At 52.3% G+C, this 18,988-nt stretch overlaps 6 protein-coding genes across 6 annotated transcripts; 2 read left to right on the plus strand and 4 right to left on the minus strand.

The window, feature by feature from the left end:
- Positions 1–514: 514 nt before the first annotated feature.
- Positions 515–5,551, minus strand: LOC100897952 (uncharacterized). The gene is made up of 8 exons (XM_029111993.1): positions 5,412–5,551; positions 5,169–5,312; positions 4,818–5,047; positions 4,579–4,717; positions 2,190–2,263; positions 1,859–1,991; positions 1,541–1,672; positions 515–1,409 (listed from the first exon to the last, which is right to left on the minus strand). The coding sequence occupies exons 1-8, from the start codon at positions 5,549–5,551 to the stop codon at positions 608–610; spliced, it is 1,794 nt and encodes a 597-aa protein (XP_028967826.1). The 3' UTR covers positions 515–607.
- A 2,203-nt stretch (positions 5,552–7,754) lies between these two features.
- LOC100898098 (kelch-like protein 10) lies at positions 7,755–10,112 on the plus strand. The gene is made up of 5 exons (XM_018640145.2): positions 7,755–7,945; positions 8,168–8,313; positions 8,437–9,018; positions 9,155–9,435; positions 9,537–10,112. Exons 1-5 carry the CDS (start codon positions 7,755–7,757, stop codon positions 10,110–10,112), a joined length of 1,776 nt encoding a protein of 591 aa, XP_018495661.2.
- A 465-nt stretch (positions 10,113–10,577) lies between these two features.
- Positions 10,578–11,188, minus strand: Atg12 (Autophagy-related 12). Its single transcript, XM_003737718.1, has 2 exons — positions 11,051–11,188; positions 10,578–10,853 (listed from the first exon to the last, which is right to left on the minus strand). The coding sequence occupies exons 1-2, from the start codon at positions 11,054–11,056 to the stop codon at positions 10,578–10,580; spliced, it is 282 nt and encodes a 93-aa protein (XP_003737766.1). The 5' UTR covers positions 11,057–11,188.
- Positions 11,189–11,245: 57 nt separating this feature from the next.
- Positions 11,246–12,729, plus strand: LOC100907870 (uncharacterized). The gene is made up of 3 exons (XM_003737720.1): positions 11,246–11,428; positions 11,674–12,020; positions 12,132–12,729. The coding sequence occupies exons 2-3, from the start codon at positions 11,707–11,709 to the stop codon at positions 12,268–12,270; spliced, it is 453 nt and encodes a 150-aa protein (XP_003737768.1). The 5' UTR covers positions 11,246–11,428; positions 11,674–11,706; the 3' UTR covers positions 12,271–12,729.
- On the minus strand, positions 12,717–14,017 carry LOC100907731 (acylpyruvase FAHD1, mitochondrial). The gene is made up of 3 exons (XM_003737719.1): positions 13,770–14,017; positions 13,160–13,621; positions 12,717–13,033 (listed from the first exon to the last, which is right to left on the minus strand). The coding sequence occupies exons 2-3, from the start codon at positions 13,617–13,619 to the stop codon at positions 12,846–12,848; spliced, it is 648 nt and encodes a 215-aa protein (XP_003737767.1). The 5' UTR covers positions 13,620–13,621; positions 13,770–14,017; the 3' UTR covers positions 12,717–12,845.
- A 901-nt stretch (positions 14,018–14,918) lies between these two features.
- Positions 14,919–18,417, minus strand: Karybeta3 (karyopherin beta 3). Its single transcript, XM_003737818.2, has 2 exons — positions 16,314–18,417; positions 14,919–16,159 (listed from the first exon to the last, which is right to left on the minus strand). Exons 1-2 carry the CDS (start codon positions 18,408–18,410, stop codon positions 14,981–14,983), a joined length of 3,276 nt encoding a protein of 1,091 aa, XP_003737866.1. The 5' UTR covers positions 18,411–18,417; the 3' UTR covers positions 14,919–14,980.
- Positions 18,418–18,988: the final 571 nt, after the last annotated feature.

An 18,988-nucleotide genomic window follows, 5' to 3' on the forward strand; every position in this document is an offset into this window, starting at 1 on the left:
CGTGCTAAAGCATAGAGAGAAAATGCTCGGGATTCGGAAATGGGAAAAAATGCGTGGGAGTTCTAGAGCAGCACGACAAGCGTATAATATTGACTCATGGAAGAAAGAACCGATCGATGGGCAAGTGGTCGACCGATCGGAATACAGTACATCGTTCTGGCTGATTCCCATGTTTTCATGTTTGCCCACACGCTCTCTGTTCAGCCAGTCCTGATGCTCTCACAAGCACGCGATATCGCGAGTCCCTTTCGATAACACATTCCAGCAACAATATCCAAAGTGCAATGAACCGTTCTGGGTAAGATTCCACTCGCATCACACGGGGAGCACAAAATCCACACAGGGATCACGGAATCAACTGGTGCAAGACAATTCGATGGACCGTTGAGTTTTCACAATCAAGCATTCGCACTGAGAAAAAAGATTCGGAAAAGGCGAATATGACCGCGAGATATCAGGAACGGGACCTGTCAATGAGGTTTTACGTCGCCCGTTTGTCAACCATAGCCTTTCCCTCATAGGGATATATCGTACGGAACAATTTGTATGTCTTGATATAAGTTCATTCGCCTGATTTAGTGATTTCCATGAGCCCGCGGCTTCTCCGTCAAGCACTCGGACGCTTGGTCACTTGTTGGTTCGGCATTTCCATGATATTGTGGAATTCGATGTTTTGATTGGTGTCGCTTTCGACGACCGAGGTACCGTTAGGGAGTTGATTCGGAGGTTCCGTTGACGTCGCCGCCGTTCGGTTGCTCGTTTCCGCCAGGTCAGCCATCGCTGGCTCTCTTGAAGCGACTCTGGAAGCCCGAATGGCGTCCTCGTAACTCGGTGGAGCTTCTTCTTGAGCATACGGAGGGGGTGGGGACATGGCCGAATCCCGTCGCTCCGTTGGTCTGCTGCTGCTATTGTTGTTGTCGTGAGTTTGACCAGCTCTATCCGATGGGAGCGGCTGAGCTCTTTCCTGGCGTTCCCGTCCGCTAGAATCCCGCTGGGAATGTGCGGAGCCTCGACTGCGGCGGGAATCTGTAGCCGACGAAGATTCCCTCCGAAGTCCTGCGTCTCCGACCATCACGACGGCGTGACCGTTTTGGGAGCCGCTCGAGTTCGAACCAGCGCTGCCGTTCGGCAAAGTAGTGGAGTTCCGAGGGGGAGTGGTAGCCTGGTGGAAAGTCACGCCGCGCCACATGGGGACTATCCGCCTATTGCTCGTTGAACTACCCCGTCTCTGAGGAACTTTCGCGCCACGCTGATAGCCCAGGTACACGAGAATTATACATATAACTAACAAGGGTACAGGGCTAACCTTAAAGAACGTCAGGTGAGCGTGGTCAGCGTTGAAACGGTATTCATCGAGCAAGCATCGCACCGAGCCTTGACTGATGTTTGCGCCCGGTATGGGGTTGTACCTGTCACGATAGAGTCGATCAGCATTTGATGGGCGACGTCGACGTGTCAGGATCGTCGGGTTCTAACTCTACGAGAGGAAACTGCAACTGAGGGCATGAAAATTCCTGACCATAAACGGAACGCCACTCACCCCGGAAGGCAGCGGCACACGTGTGCCACGCAGTCCGAATACTGGTCCACTAACAGGCATTCCCTCGGAGAACGGCACCGCTCGTTGTAGGCTTTTCCCACGGAGCATTTTATTTCACGGTACGGGGGTCCCCTGCAACGATATCCACCACGGTGACTGCACGATCCCTCTCGGCTCACACGAGTCCCTTCTCAGGTAATTCTGATAGAGCGCATGAGCCGATTCATCGGTTCGAAACCGGTGAGGGAGAAGCTGCTCTTATTGTGGAACATTGTTCCTCTTCATTGTCGAGAGCTAGAATCCCGGAGAGTGACCCACCTGTAAAGACCGTTGGTGCACTTGCATAGGCTATGGTTTGTGTCGCAGACGGCGTTCGAGTCCTTGCTAGAGCAATCCAAGTCAACGCTACATTCGTACGCGGGAACCGCAGTCACGATATGGGTTCCCCCCACTGCGATGATCACGAAAAATCCCAGGGGGAACCAGGGTCTCCTGATCCGACGGCTCCAGCTCATGCCTCGCCTATATCGGATTGGCCTGGTAAGAGAAGAACTTCCGTAACAGGCAGCAGACAAGGGGAGCAGGGAAGAGAGGCTGCCCCCGGCAGAGAGTTGACGAAAACTTTCAGACTTCATTCCACATCGCTTACCGGTATTCGCTAGCAGTTGTTGCAATCCATGCTGTCTATCCGTCGGATGACCGTCTCCGGATACGAGCCGAGCTCTGATCAGACAAAATGGGATTCTTTCAATGATAATCAACTGAAATCGGGGCTATAGAATGGGTCCGATTGTTCGGAGACAAGACCCGGACCGTGTCGCAGGAACTTGGGATGAGGATAAATATTTTCCACTTCCAGCCTCCAGCAGAGTTCGCTCCGCTACGAGGGACCGATGCTTGTCGGGTCGATCTCTCCCGATCGAGGAGGGAACTTCTCCCGGGGGCGCAACCAACACGTGGGAGCTGATTCTCGAGCCGGAGTGATGACACCAAGGGCATCTCCTGATCGGCGTTTTCTGTTAGAGCTCTTCGTGCGCCATTGAGAAGAGATCTCAATGAGAGTTCTGGTTCAACTACTCTCGCTCTGTGTCAGTGTGCCGTGAGACCACTCGGCTCTCCCTGACTCCTCGAGAACACATGACATCCGCCCACAACGTCTGAGGAAACGCTCCCAAGACTAATTCCCTCGAGAACTTGACAGAGCACTGCGCGAGAGTGGAGCTTATAGGAATTTGAATGCGCAAGACTTTCACCAACCTGGCGGCCTCCTTTGGCGAGGGCCATCGATCGCTGTCAGATTTTCATTGTCACAACGAGCAGTGCTCAAGGCACAGGCCGATCTCGGGTCGCGGTAAGTGTCGGACGATCCACAGAATTCTGTTCTTTCAAGAATCCAACCCTTGTTCGAGGTCGCTTGTTTAGCCCATATCGTCTGCTAGGAGAGTTCAGATGAAGCAGCAGCTGAGAGAGAGATTTTTGAGGTGGAGAGAAAGGTCGCACCGACAGAGGCGGTCATTGTCGATGCCCGAGCAGGAGCAAGGCTTCTTTAGGCGAGAGAGGGAACAAGCTAAGAAAGAAGAGACGGAGGGAGGCGCTACGGATCGAGATCATTCACTCTCGACCCGCGGGATTTGCCCCGAGACTCTGGTATCACTCTGGTCGCCTATACCGGGTCCTGACTGTGTCCTTTTGTTCGGAGGTACCCGGGCGGACCAGCGTGGATGCGAACAACTGACTCGAGGAGCCAAAGACTCGAGGAGCGGGGGGAAGGGGAGGTTCGGAGATGCTGGTCCCTCTTCTCTGGACTCGAGTCCTTATACCGATCTGAATCGCATCTGAATGTATAATTTCCGTTATAAGTCATCACTGGATACGATAGTGAGAGAATAAAGGGATTTGGCAAAATGATTTTATTGCTCCTCGATTGTTGTTATCCGAAAACGGGAACTATTGCATCGCGTCCGGAGCCGCATGTTTTGACAAAGCGACTGGCGAGAAACATCTATCACAGCTGATCGAACGGATAAAGGCACTCTATACAAGAGCATGTACGAATCGTATCCACTCATGATGAGTATTATCCGCTATCCAGGGGTTGAACATACTCGATTTCACATCCATCTGATCCAAAGCTGGCAATAAATATGTCCGAAGCTTGAACTCGCTCTTAGTTTGTACTCCACTGTACAGGGGAAATTCGGCTGAGTGACTCTCGAGGTAACGGAATACAAGCTACCCATTTCAACGCGAATACAAGTATAGCAAAAATCTTTAAACTCTCCTACATATGTATGAGTATGTCCCTCAGGATGCTGCTCTGAACAATGCGGAAAGTAGAGCTTATCAAACAATTATTGCTGCTCTTCACGGAATCTCTAGCTATTCAAGCTGCCCATGAGCAGTCCCTGACCGCCACAAGACGCTCCGCGCAATCCGCGATCCGATTCCTCTGGAAGAAGTCGAATCCGACTCTGTCCGGTTCTGATATGGAACGAGGATCGACAGTACGATGAGCAAGCGTTAGATGGCTCCGGAATCCAAGGAGGAACTGGGGGCATCAAGTGCGCAAAATCTTCTCGGAACTCAGAATCGTGTTTTCCAGTGAAGGGCTCGCGAATTAAAACAGGCAGGGAATCACAGCCGTGGCTTCTGTTGATTTGATTGCAAGATGCTGCTTCCTGAGTGCAGCTTGCGCGGAAATAGGCGATCGATTCGACGACCTGACCTCCGTAGACTCTCTGACCAACGAACGATCTCGGATCTAACGCGACCAATGAAATGATTACATCTTTGCGTCTGGCATTCATTCATCCACAGAAATGAGGGAAGCTCTATGGATTAATCGATGGGGACGCTTGAACCTGTTGAGCTTAATCAGGTGTTATCAAGGATCAGTGACACGAATCACGCCGATTCGTCATACCATTGACCTATGGGAGTGAATCTATAAAATGTGAAGACCTATCCAGATGATTCACGACCGCTTCCGACCCGTGCATTTTTCCGCGGGGTCTCAGGTTTCGACAGCGATTTCTTGCGCTGAAGTCGGGGATTCGCCAGGGTCAACTTCGTCCTCTCCTACGTCGGTAGCAGCAGCAGCACCAGCTTCCACATCCTCAGCAGGTCCTGCCATGGGTGATGAGTGAGTGGAGGAGGCGTTCTGTATCCGATCCACACCTATAATATTCAGTCTCGATCAGGACGACCTCGAGCGCGGAATTGCTCCTTATGAGAATTCAGATCAGCGAAAATCCTTCCGAACTGCCCTGGCGTTTACCTTCTTCGGCTTCAGCATTCATGGCGTCGTTCAGCGGAGATATCTTTCCTTTCAGTATGTCACAGATGAGGTCTTTTTGAATCGCCAGGATAATGACGGCAAGAAATACGAAAACAGCGAAAGCCATGAAGTTCGCGTTGAAGAACATGATTTTGTCCGCCTCATCGACCATGTACACTTCTCCTTCGGGGTACTGCACGCAGCTCTTGTTGTCTGCGTTGAAATAGAAGCTGTAAAATAGCCGACGTAAGACGTTCTGAAGAACGGGAATATTCCCTGGGGAGGAATACGGCCTTCGAATGATTTTTTTCCAGTCTCCCGCGCCTTCCTCATAGTCCTCGTTCAACTCACCCGTGCAAACATTTGCAGAGACTTCTCATGAAGCTGCCAACGCAAGTGGTTTGAGTGTTTACGACGTAACATTGTTTCGACGAGCTGCACCATTGGTTAATCTGTCTGCCGCCTACGCAGCGGATCTCGGGAACAGTGATATCCCTGAGGGTGGAAGCACACGTTCCCATCGAATACTCGTAGAAGGATTCGAGAGGCGAAGCTCCGATCATTGTCAATCTCTGACGTTTTGCTGCCACTGACCTGTATAATTCGTGCAGGCAGATGCATCTAGAGTGATATTCATCACAAACTGCGTTCGGGTCAGCCACCGAACAATTGCTGTCCGTGCTGCACTCGTTTGTCTCATAGTAGTAGGGAAGGACTTCTTCGTTGTGCGACATTGTGCTTCGTGAGTTGTCCTCTAACGCTCGTAGTCTCTAGATTGTATAAAATTATTCCGTGTCGAAAAAAACTAAATCGTTGCTCTAAACGAGGAAAACTCACGGAGTCGCATGTTGAGGAAAACAGCCTCCTCCCGGGAGCGAGAGGAAAGCGGTTCGCAGACCTCCACGGAGAAAAGGATGGCCTTGGAAACGCTACTCCGGTGCAATGGCCGCGTCTGCTCCTGAGCACCCGGAGCCTCTCGACCGATCCACCATGCCTCTAGGAGGTTCCGACTCGGCGTCGAGGGAGAAGTCTGACAAGTCAAACGGGAGTGTCGCCCAGGACGATTCAAGCCCAAGTTTTTCCCGATAGGCTTTCCAGAATTCAGGGGACATTCGAACCTATATCATGCTTAGAGCAGCTGAAGCTGTGGCGCGGCGCCGGCACGGCGTGGGGAACGTGTCGAATAAAAAGAGCTTGACTGACCGAAAATGTAAAATTGAACAATCAGAAATGCTGTGAACTCACTCATCTCATCACCAATCTATAGCTCAGCTGATGAGAGGTCGACAGTCTGTACATGGAATCGATAGAAAACAATCCGCGCGACTAAGGAGTCATGAGCAGACCTGTGCGCCGCGGTTGAAGGTGACGGCGGCGGCGGTGGACCGAAATATTGACGGCGGCGGTGGACCGAAATATTGACGGAGGCGAAGCACCCCGCGGCGTTTTGCGACGGCACGGCCCGCCGCGGCGGGGCTGATCAGTCGGCGGCGGGGCGGCTGCGTAGCGCGTGGCTGAATCCGAGAAGACATCATGCAAGCATGTTTCCCCCACACCTTATCCGCTCTGCGAGCTGACTGATAGCATATCACTCGATGATCTCCTGTTCCAGCCAACTAAAGCGGGAACTGTGGTGGAAATTGATGAAATGCACAAGCCAAGAGAGTTATGTTCGAAAAACCCAAGCAGCTCATCATTCTTGGGGCTACATCACTCGGCTCAGATGAAGGCTTTATTAACATGGATGAAGAGAACTTCCGAGGCGGTCACGGAATCCATCGCACACCTTTTTTCGAGCAGTAAATTGCCAGCGGTCGAAAAACGTCTCTCCGGCTCAGCTGAGGTCGCCGGTATTGATAGGATGACCCGTGCTAATTTGGCTAGAGCAGGAAACGAGGGTTTGTTTTCGAGCCACCACTTCAGGACCTCACCTTGATCGGTTCTCTCACACAGACGAACGTGGATGATCATCACGAACGTGCACGTAAATTCGAGATGCGACATTAAAGAGTATCATCAGCGCTCTCAAATGCAATCAAGGCGATTTTCAATTTTCCCGGGGGAATGCAAGAGCTGCGAATTTGTCAAAGGTGTTCATGTAAAATTGCGTTTAGGAGGATCATGTGGAGTTATTGGCTCGGGACGAGTTTCCGCAGGCGGAACGAACGACGAGGCGCCGCGAGAAATCACCGGCGGCGGCGCGGCGGCGCGCCATGGTGAACATGCGGCTGGTGGCGGCGCGCCGAGAGTCTCGGCGGCGCAGCCCGCCGACGATTCTCCAACGCGGCGCACGGGCCTGGTCATGAGTCGCGGGATTCTCCCGAAAGAAGATTGTTGGATGCGGAACGCATTCTCATGAAATTCCTCTGTTCTATCCACCTGCTCTCGGGAGCGAATCTCCGTTCCTGCTTCGCCGTTGAATTGCCGGAAGTTCAAGTGAAATCTCCGTGCACACTGTCCGAAGAACATTCATGCAGGAACACCCTGGAGTCTAAACACCCCCAGGGCGTAAGATCCCGCAGAAGCTGCCAGCGCGGTCGAGACGGTCAACTAAGGCGAGCGTCGGAAGCACTCGGACAGAGTTTCCGTCCAGTGGGAACGGCGTGCGAGATGACGCAGGAGCACAGACGTGGAGCCCCACAGACGACAAACGTGACCTTGATTCTGCAAGAAAGACTTCCCATGGGACGTTCGAGTATCCTACGATTGCCTTTCCCGAGCGTTCAACATCTTTCCTCGAGACTCGAGAGGGTGACGAAAATGGGAAAGACGCTGTTCAGTCCGTCACGAGAAGGTCCGCCCGCATCGCTGCAGAAAGAACGATCTGTCTCAAAGGGGAGGGACCGATGGGATGGGACTGAGACTCAGCTCAAGCATGAACTCCGGATGCTCTTCCCATATTGATGATTCCAAATTATGTGGACAAAAACGAAGTCAATGGTTATTCCTGGCGGTGGTGTCGAATGTCTCGAAACGTGCGTTGCCAACTCCTCTCCTGACACGGTCCTTGTTTGTGACGATGGATCGAAGATTAAAGCGCATCGGCTCCCGCTGGCAGCCACTTCTGCGTACTTCAGAGTGGCCTTCTTCGAGTTCGGGAAGGTTCGCAACAACGAGTCCATACGAAAGTAAGTGTTTCGCGCATTTCGCCTCCTGAAAAGTCCCGGCGTTTCCGAGAGCGGTTCGACGTCAGCGTCGTCAGACGGATTTCCGGGCTCGGAGCATCCCGAGGGATCCCGTGGTTTCCACAGCCGTTCTCGGCCAATGCTGGCGAGCCCTTCTCCCCTATTATCATTGTCATGCCACCGCTCCATCTGTTGACTTCAATGTACAATCTTCGATCGCCCCAGGCAGGTGAGAGTTCCCATGCTCAAGATGGAGCAAGTCGAAGCAGCTGTTACGTTCGCCAACAAGGGGGAAGTCGAGCTGAGCCTGCGGAACATTCAGGACGTGCTCGAAGCTGCGGACTTCCTCGGAATGGAGTCTCTCGTTCAAGGCACGGAATTCGGATCATTCTTGGAAATCTGATTCATGTCGTTCCCCGCGAGAATTAGCTCATCATCAAGCTCTGAATTCGTTGCTGAAATTGGGCGTTTGACCGAAAAGTTTTCGTTTCCAGTCTGCCACAAGTTCATGAAAGAGAAGTCGAATGGCCCCAATGTGCTAGATCTCTGGCGGCTCTGCGATAAGTATTTGATGAACGGAATGCGAGACCATCTCTACCACCGGATCATGGAGGACTTCTGCAAACTCACTGAGAGCGACGACCTATACGAGACGAGCTTCGAGGAGTTTCACACGTTTTTGAACGACGATTGTTTGAACGTCCGAGACGAGGATAAATTGTGGTCAATCTGCGAGCGATGGATACGGCATGACTTCGAAACAAGGCACTCCCATATATTCGAGCTCCTGCAGACGATACGCGTTTATCTTATCGATGAAGCCGCGGTTCGCGATTTACTCTCGTCTAGTTCGCTCCTGAGCGGTCACGATAGGTGCAAGTTTTACTTGATGAGAGTGCACTCTTCCATGAACACGAGGACGCCATTCCTCCACGACCTCGGAGAGGAGCTGCCAGTGAAGTCCACGATCCCGAGGGAGCCTCATGGGGTGATCCTCATCCTGGGGGGCTGGCTCCAGGCACCTTCAAATCTGTTCGAAGTCTACGACCCCAGCGCTGACAGACACACCACTTTCCGTAAGATCGTTTGACCCCAAATCCTACGAAGCTCGAGCCATGACATATACCGAGATTGGACAAGGCCAGACCACAATGGAAAGACATCCAGTCTCGTCGCGCTCCCTCCGATAACCTCTATGTATTCCATCAACAGCCCAACTGGCCGACACCAACGAGTTGAGAGCATACCACAAAATGGCTTTGGTCAATAACGAAATTTACGTCATCGGTGGCTTCCACGGGGACAACCACTATCACAAGAATTGCAGAAAATTCAGCCTGTCCACACGAACATGGTCGCACGTGACACCTATGAACGTCGAGAGATGTTATGTGAGCGTAGCGGTCGTCGACGGAAAAATTTACGCCATCGGGGGCTACAACGGTCGCTTCAGGCTGAATACGGCGGAGGTTCTGAACTTGGAAACAAACCAGGTGGGTGGGGACTCGAGCGACGCAGGGCTAAAACGCGCGGGCTCTCATGCTGAATGAGAATCGGAGACGATGGTAGTCACAGTTTTCTCTCCCGTTTCCAGTGGTCCCTGATCCGACCCATGGAATACCAGCGGAGCGACGCCGCGTGCGCGGTTGTCAATGGCAAAATCTACGCGATAGGCGGCTTCACCGGCACCATGTGCAATCGCACTGTGGAGTGTTATGATCCGGCGAGTAATTCGTGGACTCTCGTCTCGAGCATGAGTACCGTACGTTCTGGCGTGAGCGCAGTAGCTCTCGACGGGAAGATATACGCGCTCGGTGGATCGAGCGGCAGCTCGAGGCTCAGTTCGTGCGAAGTCTACGATCCAGCGACCGATAAGTGGTCTCCGATTGCGCCCATGTTGACAGCCAGGAGTAACTTTGCGACGGTCGTATGCGCTTCGTATATCTACGTGTTCGGTGGTTATACAGGACAAGCGACGACCAAGTTCTGCGAATGCTACAGCCCGGCCACCAACGAGTGGTTCGTTCTGACCGATATGACGCACCCACGGTCGGCGTTGGCGGCGATTTTCATCCCGTGCTTCGACGGAATCAGAGAGCTCTCCTACCCCAATCGGAAACAGATATTTTTGGAAGCACAGCGGCCACCTGTTGTCACGGAGGTGGATTAGAGGAAAACTACCGCCAGGCGATAGCCTTGAATGACGATAATCAAGATGAGAAATTGGACCAGAAGACTCAAAAATCGGATGCGCGAGAAATAAACCTTTTGTGCATGATGTGAGAGTATTGCGGAGGTAGAGGCGGTGCATAGATATGTACAAACATGCCTCAGTCTTCCATGTTCAATATTTCCTCTTCTCCTATATGCCGATTCGACGGATGATGGAGGCATCATACGAACACCGCGTCTGATTCGAAGGAAATGGAATGTGAGAGTTAGAATCCAGCAGGGCTCCGGAGGGAACTCTAGAGCCAATAAATTGAGTCTTCCGCATTATGTTTCGTCCACAGCATGGGGAGCGAGTCGGAGCATGATTCGATTCTCATAATTATATATCGGCATTTATTACAAAAATATACTGTACATCGATAGTATTTTCACAAGTCTCGCCGCTGCTCCCAAATCCTGTCTCTCATCCCCAGGCCTCAGTCGTCGCGTAATGCAAGACGAGTTTGCCATTGGTGGCGTAAACTTCGAAGAGAGTTGCCAACTTTTCGTCTAGAGCCGGAGCGAAAGCTTGGTTCACGTAGAGGAACACTGACTCTGACGGCTGTAGCTTAGCCAGCTTCTTTATGTTGAGCACGAGATCAGATACCGGCAACTCTGAGCGTACGGAGAACTTCTGTATCTTGAGAATCGGCGCATCGCCGGTGGGTTTCAGAAGCACGTCGATCTTCTCCGGGACTCCCTGCAATTAGACGGATGTCTCAGAGAGAACCGCCAGACCCCAGACCCCTCGAATCGATGATAAGACTCGACGAGAGGAACATTTAGGCAGATCCTCCCTCGGTTTGCGCACCAGGGATAGTACCCGTTTCCCGATAGCATGCGCTCTCCCGCGAGAAGAGGCCGGAGAAGTGCGTTATGGGATCAGATGTCACTCACCTCCATAGCTCCCTGGGCGATCGTTCGAGCCACGGATCTATGAATGCGCTGAATAAATATTGGTAAGCATGACAGCAAGCATTCCGAAAAGCACACAGATCAACACTGTCGCAGAGCATCAGCTGACTGTGGTGCTGTGTGGTGGCTTTGTGGAGCTTTCTCGCTGCGTGTGTCGGCCGGTGTAGTGTGCAGGTCGATCAACTGCACTCATCGCGATTCGGGAAGAAGTGTTTCTAGGAAACATTTTTGTGAGTTTATCATTGTCCAAGCATCCTTTGCATAGTGCCCGATTCCGCAAGCGAAATTCTTCGGGTCTAGAATAGGAGAACACCTGCCTCGCGAGGAAGACGACGGAATCGCTCCATCCTCAATACTGCAGTACGTAATTAATCATGCAGAAACCGCGAAACGATAATCTACGATTGCATAGCTTGTTGCCAATTTTTGAATATTCGGTACTGAAAACTCGAGACTAAGTCCAGACATAGAGTCTCATTTCGAGATGTAATGCTGCACCTCGATACTATAATAAGAAAATGAATTACAGCAGCGAATACCCACAGTACGTAGGTGCCAGAATTCATAGACCTCGCTCGATGAGTCTAACTGAATCTTTCTTGCAGATCCTCGCTCTCCAGACATTTCAATCATTTACGATGTTATCGTTCGAAATAGTGGCAGCGACTTTGATGTCTGCCGTTCTGGCAGTCAGTGCGATTTCCATTACGGGCAGCGAGAGTACAATCTCTACTAGCCCTGCCACGCAACTAACAGGGAGCGTATCACCGCGGTATAATGAAGCGATCGATAGCACGCCTCTGGCTTCCACAGTGGCTCCACAAGCGCATCAAGCTCTGAAACCCAGCGGTGGCGATATGCCTGAACCATCCAGCTCATTGTCGGTCGCGGTTTACGCGGCAGTTCTTATAACTATAGCCGCCATGGCCTACCTGGTCGTGAAAAATTTCAGGTGAGTTCCTTGTACTCGAAAGGAGATGGTCGATAGCTCTCCCTACGATAGCTCGATAGTAATTCGCTGGGACGACTGACCGCGCTGACCAGAGATATCCATCATTTCCAGAATGCGATACGACGTGGTACGGGCAGATCGCTACGGCTTGAAGATCCGCCGTGGCCGAAGAGATCAAGAGGTGCAGCCATTGGCTCGAGATGACGAGGACGAGGAAATTTTGTTCGATGTCCGAGGGAATCTCAGATGAATGGCTGCACTCGTTCTTCTCTGACGTCATCGCGCGTCCTGTATATATTTTTTTCATCGAAATCGCAGTTTTTCTAACAGAGTGCCTTCCACAAGTCGAGAATACCGTTCTCCCGATTCCGAAGTGGGAACCTTCCGCCAAAGTATATTGGGTGCCATCTACACTATTTTTCTCTAAGAAAGAGAATGTCCCGTAGCTATTCCGCCAAAGTGATCCCGATCCCGATCCGCGAGTTCCGGGCTCGGCAATGAGAAATAATTGTGAAGTCACTCCGAGCCGCGCGGCCGCAGCGAGGAAAAAGATTCCTTGTCATTGTTAAGAATTTGCCACGGGGGACTTTTTCATTTACACCAACCATCCTCACGAGTCCTCGACGTGGGATACGTCCTGTACCTAGCGGTCAATCACATGCACCTATGAAGAAAAAAGAGATCGCACAATGCTTCAGAGTCGTGAAAATCTGTGTTCTTATTCGAAGGCTCGTCGTCGTCGGGAAAGGCATTCTTTGGGTCGCTCCCGTACCCTCCGTCGATGGGAGAAGTTTCAACCACATCATCCATCCTCGGGGGCAGGGTCTATTGCACCTTGAAAGTCATTTTGAAGTCATTCACTGACATCCCTGCCTCGATAGTATCTCCGGGCTTTACAGGGCCCACTCCTTCCGGGGTTCCAGTGAGAATCAAATCTCCCGCTTCAAGGGTGAAGTACTGGCTTATGTACGAGAGAATTTGCGGTACGCGGAAGATCATGTCTTTTGTGTTGCCTGCAAGAGGAAATTTAGCATTAGCCCATGTGAACAAGCCCGGTGCTCTGGGGGGAAATCATCGATTCTCGCTCTGTACAGAAGTTCTCCGTTTCGACGGGAGATCTCATGAACTGCCTCTCTCACCGTCCTGACGCGGTTGGCCATTCACTTTGCACCACAATTGAATATTGTCGGGATCCGGCACTCTGTCTTTGGGTATGAAGTCGCCGACGGGACACGAGGTATCGAAGGCTTTGGCAAGCTCCCAGGGAGCTCCTTTGGCTTTGAGTTTTGTCTGTATGTCGCGCGCCGTCATGTCCAGACACAAGACGTAACCACCGACATGGTCCAGCGCGCTCGACAGAGTGATATTCTTGCCGGGTTTCTCGATCACGACTCCCAGCTCGACTTCGTGGTGCAGCTCGTTGCAATCCGGGGGCAGTCGAATGAATTTTCCCTGAGTGATATACGCCGTAGCCGGCTTGAGGAAGACTAACGGTTTCTCATCCGGTATCGCGTTCCCAAGTTCTTTGGCGTGAGCTGCATAGTTGCGACCAACACAAATTATCTTCTTGCCAAACTCAACGAAGCGAACGAGACGCATTCCTGCAGACCAGAAAAATTAAGATTTCATGACGCTGACGAAACTTTATCTCGCCTTTCAAGCCGTCTTTCGACCTGATGAACTCCCTCAGAATGACCACAACTCATCCGACGTTTCCTTTCCTGAAAATACTTAGGTTCATGAGCTCACCGTAGATTGAAGTGAACGCGGCGGTGCGCGTTTCCACTTGCTCGAGAACCGAAATCCGGGGTCCCGGCGAGCTTAGAGCCGGACAGCACGATAGGGGACCACAATGTCACCCTGCGCGATGCACTTACCGGCTCGCCGATCTCAGAGGGAATAAAGAATCATTGACGCTCAAGAGGAAGACTCATTTGTGTTTATAACGGGGAAGCAATCGATCGAAAACCGGCAACTTTTCGAATGCGATCGACTCTGTTTCCGAAACGAGGGCACCAACACGTGAGGAGGCGGCGTTATGCCGCAGGATAACTTTGGTTCAGTTGTTTTGCTTAAGCGGCGGACCCATTGCCTCAGCTAGCCCGGATATCGCCCCTTCCTAGACGTCCGCTCTCCGAGAACCCCTCAATCTTTAATCGACGCATCTAATTGAAACCACCCCTCTCGACGACCCCTGGAACGGCCGCCTAGAAAGGCGAGAGCCGCCAAAGAAACGAGCCCGCGACGATTCGGCTGGCTTCGATTTACAAGGAACTTTGGCGCACCCTCCGCCGCGCGGGACAACCCCCGTCAGTATCCGTTTTGCTCCGATCAGGAATCGTGGAGCTCGTCAAGCGAAGAAATAGATCGACACAGAGCCAAGATCAAGTTGATTTATTTTTGCAACGATTCGAATTTAGTCTCATGGTTCCAACAGACATCTCTCCACTTAATATCATGGCCGATTAACAGAACTCCCATGGCGAAGTTTGATGCTCTCTCAAAGATTCGACACCCGTGATTAGAAGGAAGCCAGATCGTCCCGGCGGGCCGAGAGATTGACGATCAGCTCGATTCTGTCCTAGACAACGTAGATCAAGAGTGGAGTCCGAAGGTGGGTCTCCCTATTTATGTTTGGTAGAACAACTCCATCCCAGTTTCGTAGATGCATACAGAAATGTTTAATATACAACGCTTGGCCATGAGAACCCAGCCGTCTATCAACAACAAGCGGTACGGTTCCTTCTTCCTCCAACTCAAGTTTGTATTTCTTGACGTACAGTTTCCCCTTGTACTTCTTTATTGAAATAGATTTATCTATAACATTCTCCGTGATTCTGCGCGACACCAGCCGCGGCCCCAAAACTCAGATCACGAGAAGCCTTTCGCACTGTCTTTCTGGGTAGGATCGCCCGTTCTCCGTGTTCTCGCACCGCAGTTTTCCAGTCTCTGGAGCCTCATCACTGGGGAAGAAGGCTGCGCAACACCTCTCTCTGCTGATCGCTAAGACTTCTGGCGCAAGCCTCGAAAATTTCTCGGCTGTTCTGAATGACTTGCACAAGAGCAATGCACCTCTGACCAATGGGCGAAGTCCTCTCGATCGAGTTGTTACGAATAGCGTCGAGCATAAAGGCGATCAGTCGGGGTACGTTCTCGTTGTTGACACCGAGCAACGCGGCGTGGTTCTGCTCCATGAGTCCGCAAACCAACTCGAGGCAGGGTTCGATCTCCTCGTCGTCTTCGGTGATCGGGAGCCATTGGGCGAACATCCTGATCAGTTCGTCCATGTTCTGCACGGCGGAGGGTCGATACATGATGATTTTCGCGATTGCAGAAATCGCGTTTTCGGTGGCCGCAACGTTTTTCTCACACCGACTGTCCGGTTGACTGATCACCTGGCAAAGACTCGGGATCGCTCGACTCAGGTAACAAACCAGCTGTTCATCTCCGAATTTGGCGAGGATTCCGCAACCGTACGCGGAAGCCTGGCGGATCTCTGGTGACGGATGGACGATGTACTCGATGAGTTTGTCGGCGAAGACATCCTTGTACCGAATCGCCGCCACTGCTCCGGCGCACTCGGTTATGTCATCGTAGAAACACAATGCCCATTGTATGTCGGCCACCGGCCGATCGTTCTGAAGTAGACGAGCGAAAAGCGGAACAACTTCATCGAGGAAAGGAATCATTTCCGCTCCGAGCGCCTTACACAATTGTCGGTTGAGTTCTTCGACCCGCGTCAAGAGGTAGCCGTCTTCTTCGCCCTGCTCCTGGAGCTTTTCCTCGACGTCCTCATCGTAGTCCTCGTCGCGCCTTTGCTTCTGGCGCTCGAGATCGCGTTCGAAATGTTGGTTCAGGCACTTGGTGACAATCGACATCATTTTTCTGACTTGCTCCTGATTGAGACCCGGAGCTCCGACCACGTCGACACAACGCGCTAGGCAGTCAACGACTTCGGGCAAGACTTCCATTTCAGTCTCCTCGTCGAGTGCGCTGAGGATTTCCGGCAGGGTGAATTGCCAGAGCTCTGGGAGGTTCAAGTTGTTTGCTTTCGCGCACGCCAGGAGATCCGGTATGCAGTTCGCGGCGGAGATACGCACTCCTTCATGGAAACAGAACTTCAGAGTGGGGACAGCAACCTGGAAAGGAGGGATCGATCAGGCTACGGAAAATACGCTGCTCCGGACGGAAGGCTCGAGACAGGACATCGAGCCGATGCCGGAACTCCATGAGCTCCGGATGAATACCGATCCCGCAGAAAACTCCGGGGGGGAATCCAACTGGGATAATTACCTTCAAGACCTCCGAAACATAAGGACCGAAGCTCTCCTTGAGTTCTTTGGAGAAACAAACGAGCATTTCAAATGCCGTCGCCTTCTCTTCCAGACCTGTTGTTCGGATTCCGACGGATCGGTGGTCATCGAACGAGACGTATGTCCATTCCTCGTTGTCAGCTTCGTCCGGTACTTCATCTTCGTCGATAAGTGATATCTGAGGGCTAAGAGCCGCGGTTTTCATAACCGAGGGCATGACGCTAGGAAGGTATCTCTCAAATTCCCGTCCGAGGATTTTGCAGAGTCGCATCCACGCGTAGATCATGTACGAGAGAAGTGGCGAGTCTTCCGCTAGGTGAAGGTGGATTTCGTTGGCAAGCAGTAGCTCCATGACCCCGGCGGCGTCGCCCGTGAATCTTTCTTTTCCCACGGCGACACCGATCAGGGACACGCATTCGATGGCCTTACCACGCAGAAGCTCGAGTTCTTTCGTATTAGCTCTTTCGATGATGTATTTTAATTGAGGTACAAAGCTGTCGTAGAAGGGAATGAAGTCTTTTCCGCAGCTGTCGGCTAGCGCCGACGTAGTGACCAGCACTTGTTCGAGCACCAACTTGAGTCCGCGAGTCGCCAGTTCGTTCATCTGCGTCTGCAGAATACCAGCCAGCGGCGGAGCGATGACGCTGAGATATTGGACGATAATTTTTTTAGGGCACTCCTCGAAGAAATTCACCAACGCCGCTCCGGCATGAGCCTGAACGCGCGGATGACGGTTATCGGCCATTATATCACAAAGACGAGGCAATACCGTGGAGTGGAACTTCTTCTCGAAAGTTGGAGCGAAATCGTTTGCCATCTGTCCGAGACAGTTGATGGCCGCGTATCGGACTCTGGGATGTGAATCGCCCAAAAACCTAAGGACCCCTTCAACGATCTGGTCGAGCATGCCTGTCATCTGCTTCTTGCACCCTTCACCCATACTCGAGATCGCCATGAGCGCCGCGTGCCGCTGTTTCCAGTCGGGCGAGTTGAGCAACGGCGCAAGAACTTCCATAGCCGACGAGAGTAAAGCTTTACCGCCGAGAGCGATAGCCAGACGGTCCAGGGAACTCTCCCCGACGACGGCGGGACAATCGTTCTCCACCTCGTCCCTGTCACAGTTATCGTTCGAGTCCCAGGCCCTGTCTTCTTCAATATCGGCCATCATCATGAGAATTAGCGGCAGCAGAGCGTTGATGTGACGCACAGCGAACTTTCTCATCATTGCCGGGGCGGACTCGCAAAGCGTCACGATTAATTCGAGGCAGAGATTTCGTCGGCTCTCGAGAGTCGCCGGGTCTTGTATGTAGGCGAGGCAGATATCCAACAGGTGATTCAGGTGAGATCTCAGGATTTTCGGACACTGCTCCGCCAGCTCGGTCAGGCCTTCGATGACCGTGTCGTCGGTCTCTTCTTTTTGATCGGCGAGGAGTTGAACCATCAGAGGAATGAGATCGGCGAACCTCATCTGCTTCTCGTGAGTGTCCATGATATCCGAGCGAAGAAACGCGCTCACCGCGGTGGCAGCTGCGACCCGGATTACCGGGGAGTTGACCGGTTGCAGGGTTGCGCACAGGACGGTCCTGACGATTTCCACGCTCTGCGGCCCGAGGACACCGGGAAAATCGGCGAGAATGTGCAAACCCGCCCTACGCCAGTGGTCGTTCTGACTGCCTGCCCACATTAGAATGCGTTCCTGAAGTTCCGGCCAGGGCAGGTTCAACGCGTCATCGGCGAGGTTTCGAGCCAGTTCGGCCGTGCATTCAGAGATCCTCAAACCAACTTGAGGCGTCGTTTCGGCTTCGATGCTCTTGAGGAGATGATCTTTCAGCTGCTGCTGGTGTTCGACAGGTAATACAGGATAGAATCCGTCGAACTCCGACGTGATCAATCGCCGCAAGAGGATCATCGACAAAAGACGCTGGTCATCTGTCTGGCCTTGCAGGGTGTAACAGGTTAACAGGAACATGAGTTTCTGTGGGGGTTGGATGGCATCAAACCTCTGTTCAGCATTCTGCCGAGTGTCGTTGTCTACGGACATCAGGTCCCTGAGCAGTTGAGCTGCCTGTTCGTCCATGGCGACTGCGATGCAACTCAAGTTTGTCAAACGAAACAGCGAGAGCAAACGTGACGTTGCCCTTCGGATGAACCACTACACAATTCAGATCGAGCGGGTTTTGCGCCGCGTGAAACGCTCAACGTGCTCACAGTTGCTTGCCGCTTGAATAGAGAGGTTGTCTGCCTGACGAATGTCTCTCTCAAAACATTCGATGCGTCCATTCGCCTGGGAGAGTCTGCGCGCGCTCCCGCGCTGACTCGCTCCTCGAGGCGGCCCGAAGAGCTTCTTTAAGGGGGAGGTCGGCGCGAATTGCTCTCCAAGGACGGGAGCGTGGCTCCGCGTCGTATACTGGGATTTCCCTTGCAAGGGAGACCCTACAGAGGCTGAGAAGAGAGTCTATTTCGCTGAACGCAATTCTCAAGGACGAATTTTTTTGGCGCCGAAGAGGGCGCGCTAACCGGCAGACTCAGAAGTCAACGCGATCTCAGATGCATTGCGGACATGTATGTTGGTGGAAGTCTCTCGAAAACACTAAATATTCCTCAGAAATTTTGGGGACGAGGAACGCGGGAAGAATTTCCAGCGTGGGTAATTCG

The sequence above is a fragment of the Galendromus occidentalis genome, unplaced genomic scaffold (genome assembly GCF_000255335.2).
Source record: "Galendromus occidentalis unplaced genomic scaffold, Mocc_1.1 scf7180000075612, whole genome shotgun sequence".
NCBI classification, from domain to species: Eukaryota; Metazoa; Arthropoda; class Arachnida; order Mesostigmata; family Phytoseiidae; genus Galendromus; species Galendromus occidentalis.

Bases quoted from the DNA above. Each gene is read 5' to 3' on its own strand.
- LOC100898098 (XM_018640145.2), top strand. From the start codon at position 7,755: ATGGTTATTCCTGGCGGTGGTGTCGAATGTCTCGAAACGTGCGTTGCC. The intron at 7,946-8,167 runs GTAAGTGTTTCG...CGATCGCCCCAG, and splicing joins AACAACGAGTCCATACGAAA to GCAGGTGAGAGTTCCCATGC. The intron at 9,019-9,154 runs GTAAGATCGTTT...TTCCATCAACAG, and splicing joins TGACAGACACACCACTTTCC to CCCAACTGGCCGACACCAAC.
- LOC100897952 (XM_029111993.1), bottom strand. From the start codon at position 5,551: ATGTCGCACAACGAAGAAGTCCTTCCCTACTACTATGAGACAAACGAG. The intron at 5,313-5,411 runs GTCAGTGGCAGC...TTCCACCCTCAG, and splicing joins TGCCTGCACGAATTATACAG to GGATATCACTGTTCCCGAGA. The intron at 4,718-4,817 runs GTAAACGCCAGG...TGAATATTATAG, and splicing joins GAATGCTGAAGCCGAAGAAG to GTGTGGATCGGATACAGAAC.
- Karybeta3 (XM_003737818.2), bottom strand. From the start codon at position 18,410: ATGGACGAACAGGCAGCTCAACTGCTCAGGGACCTGATGTCCGTAGAC. The intron at 16,160-16,313 runs GTAATTATCCCA...CCTCCTTTCCAG, and splicing joins ATGTTTCGGAGGTCTTGAAG to GTTGCTGTCCCCACTCTGAA.
- LOC100907731 (XM_003737719.1), bottom strand. From the start codon at position 13,619: ATGCGTCTCGTTCGCTTCGTTGAGTTTGGCAAGAAGATAATTTGTGTT. The intron at 13,034-13,159 runs GTGAGAGAGGCA...TTCCTCTTGCAG, and splicing joins TGGCCAACCGCGTCAGGACG to GCAACACAAAAGACATGATC.
- LOC100907870 (XM_003737720.1), top strand. From the start codon at position 11,707: ATGTTATCGTTCGAAATAGTGGCAGCGACTTTGATGTCTGCCGTTCTG. The intron at 12,021-12,131 runs GTGAGTTCCTTG...CATCATTTCCAG, and splicing joins CTGGTCGTGAAAAATTTCAG to AATGCGATACGACGTGGTAC.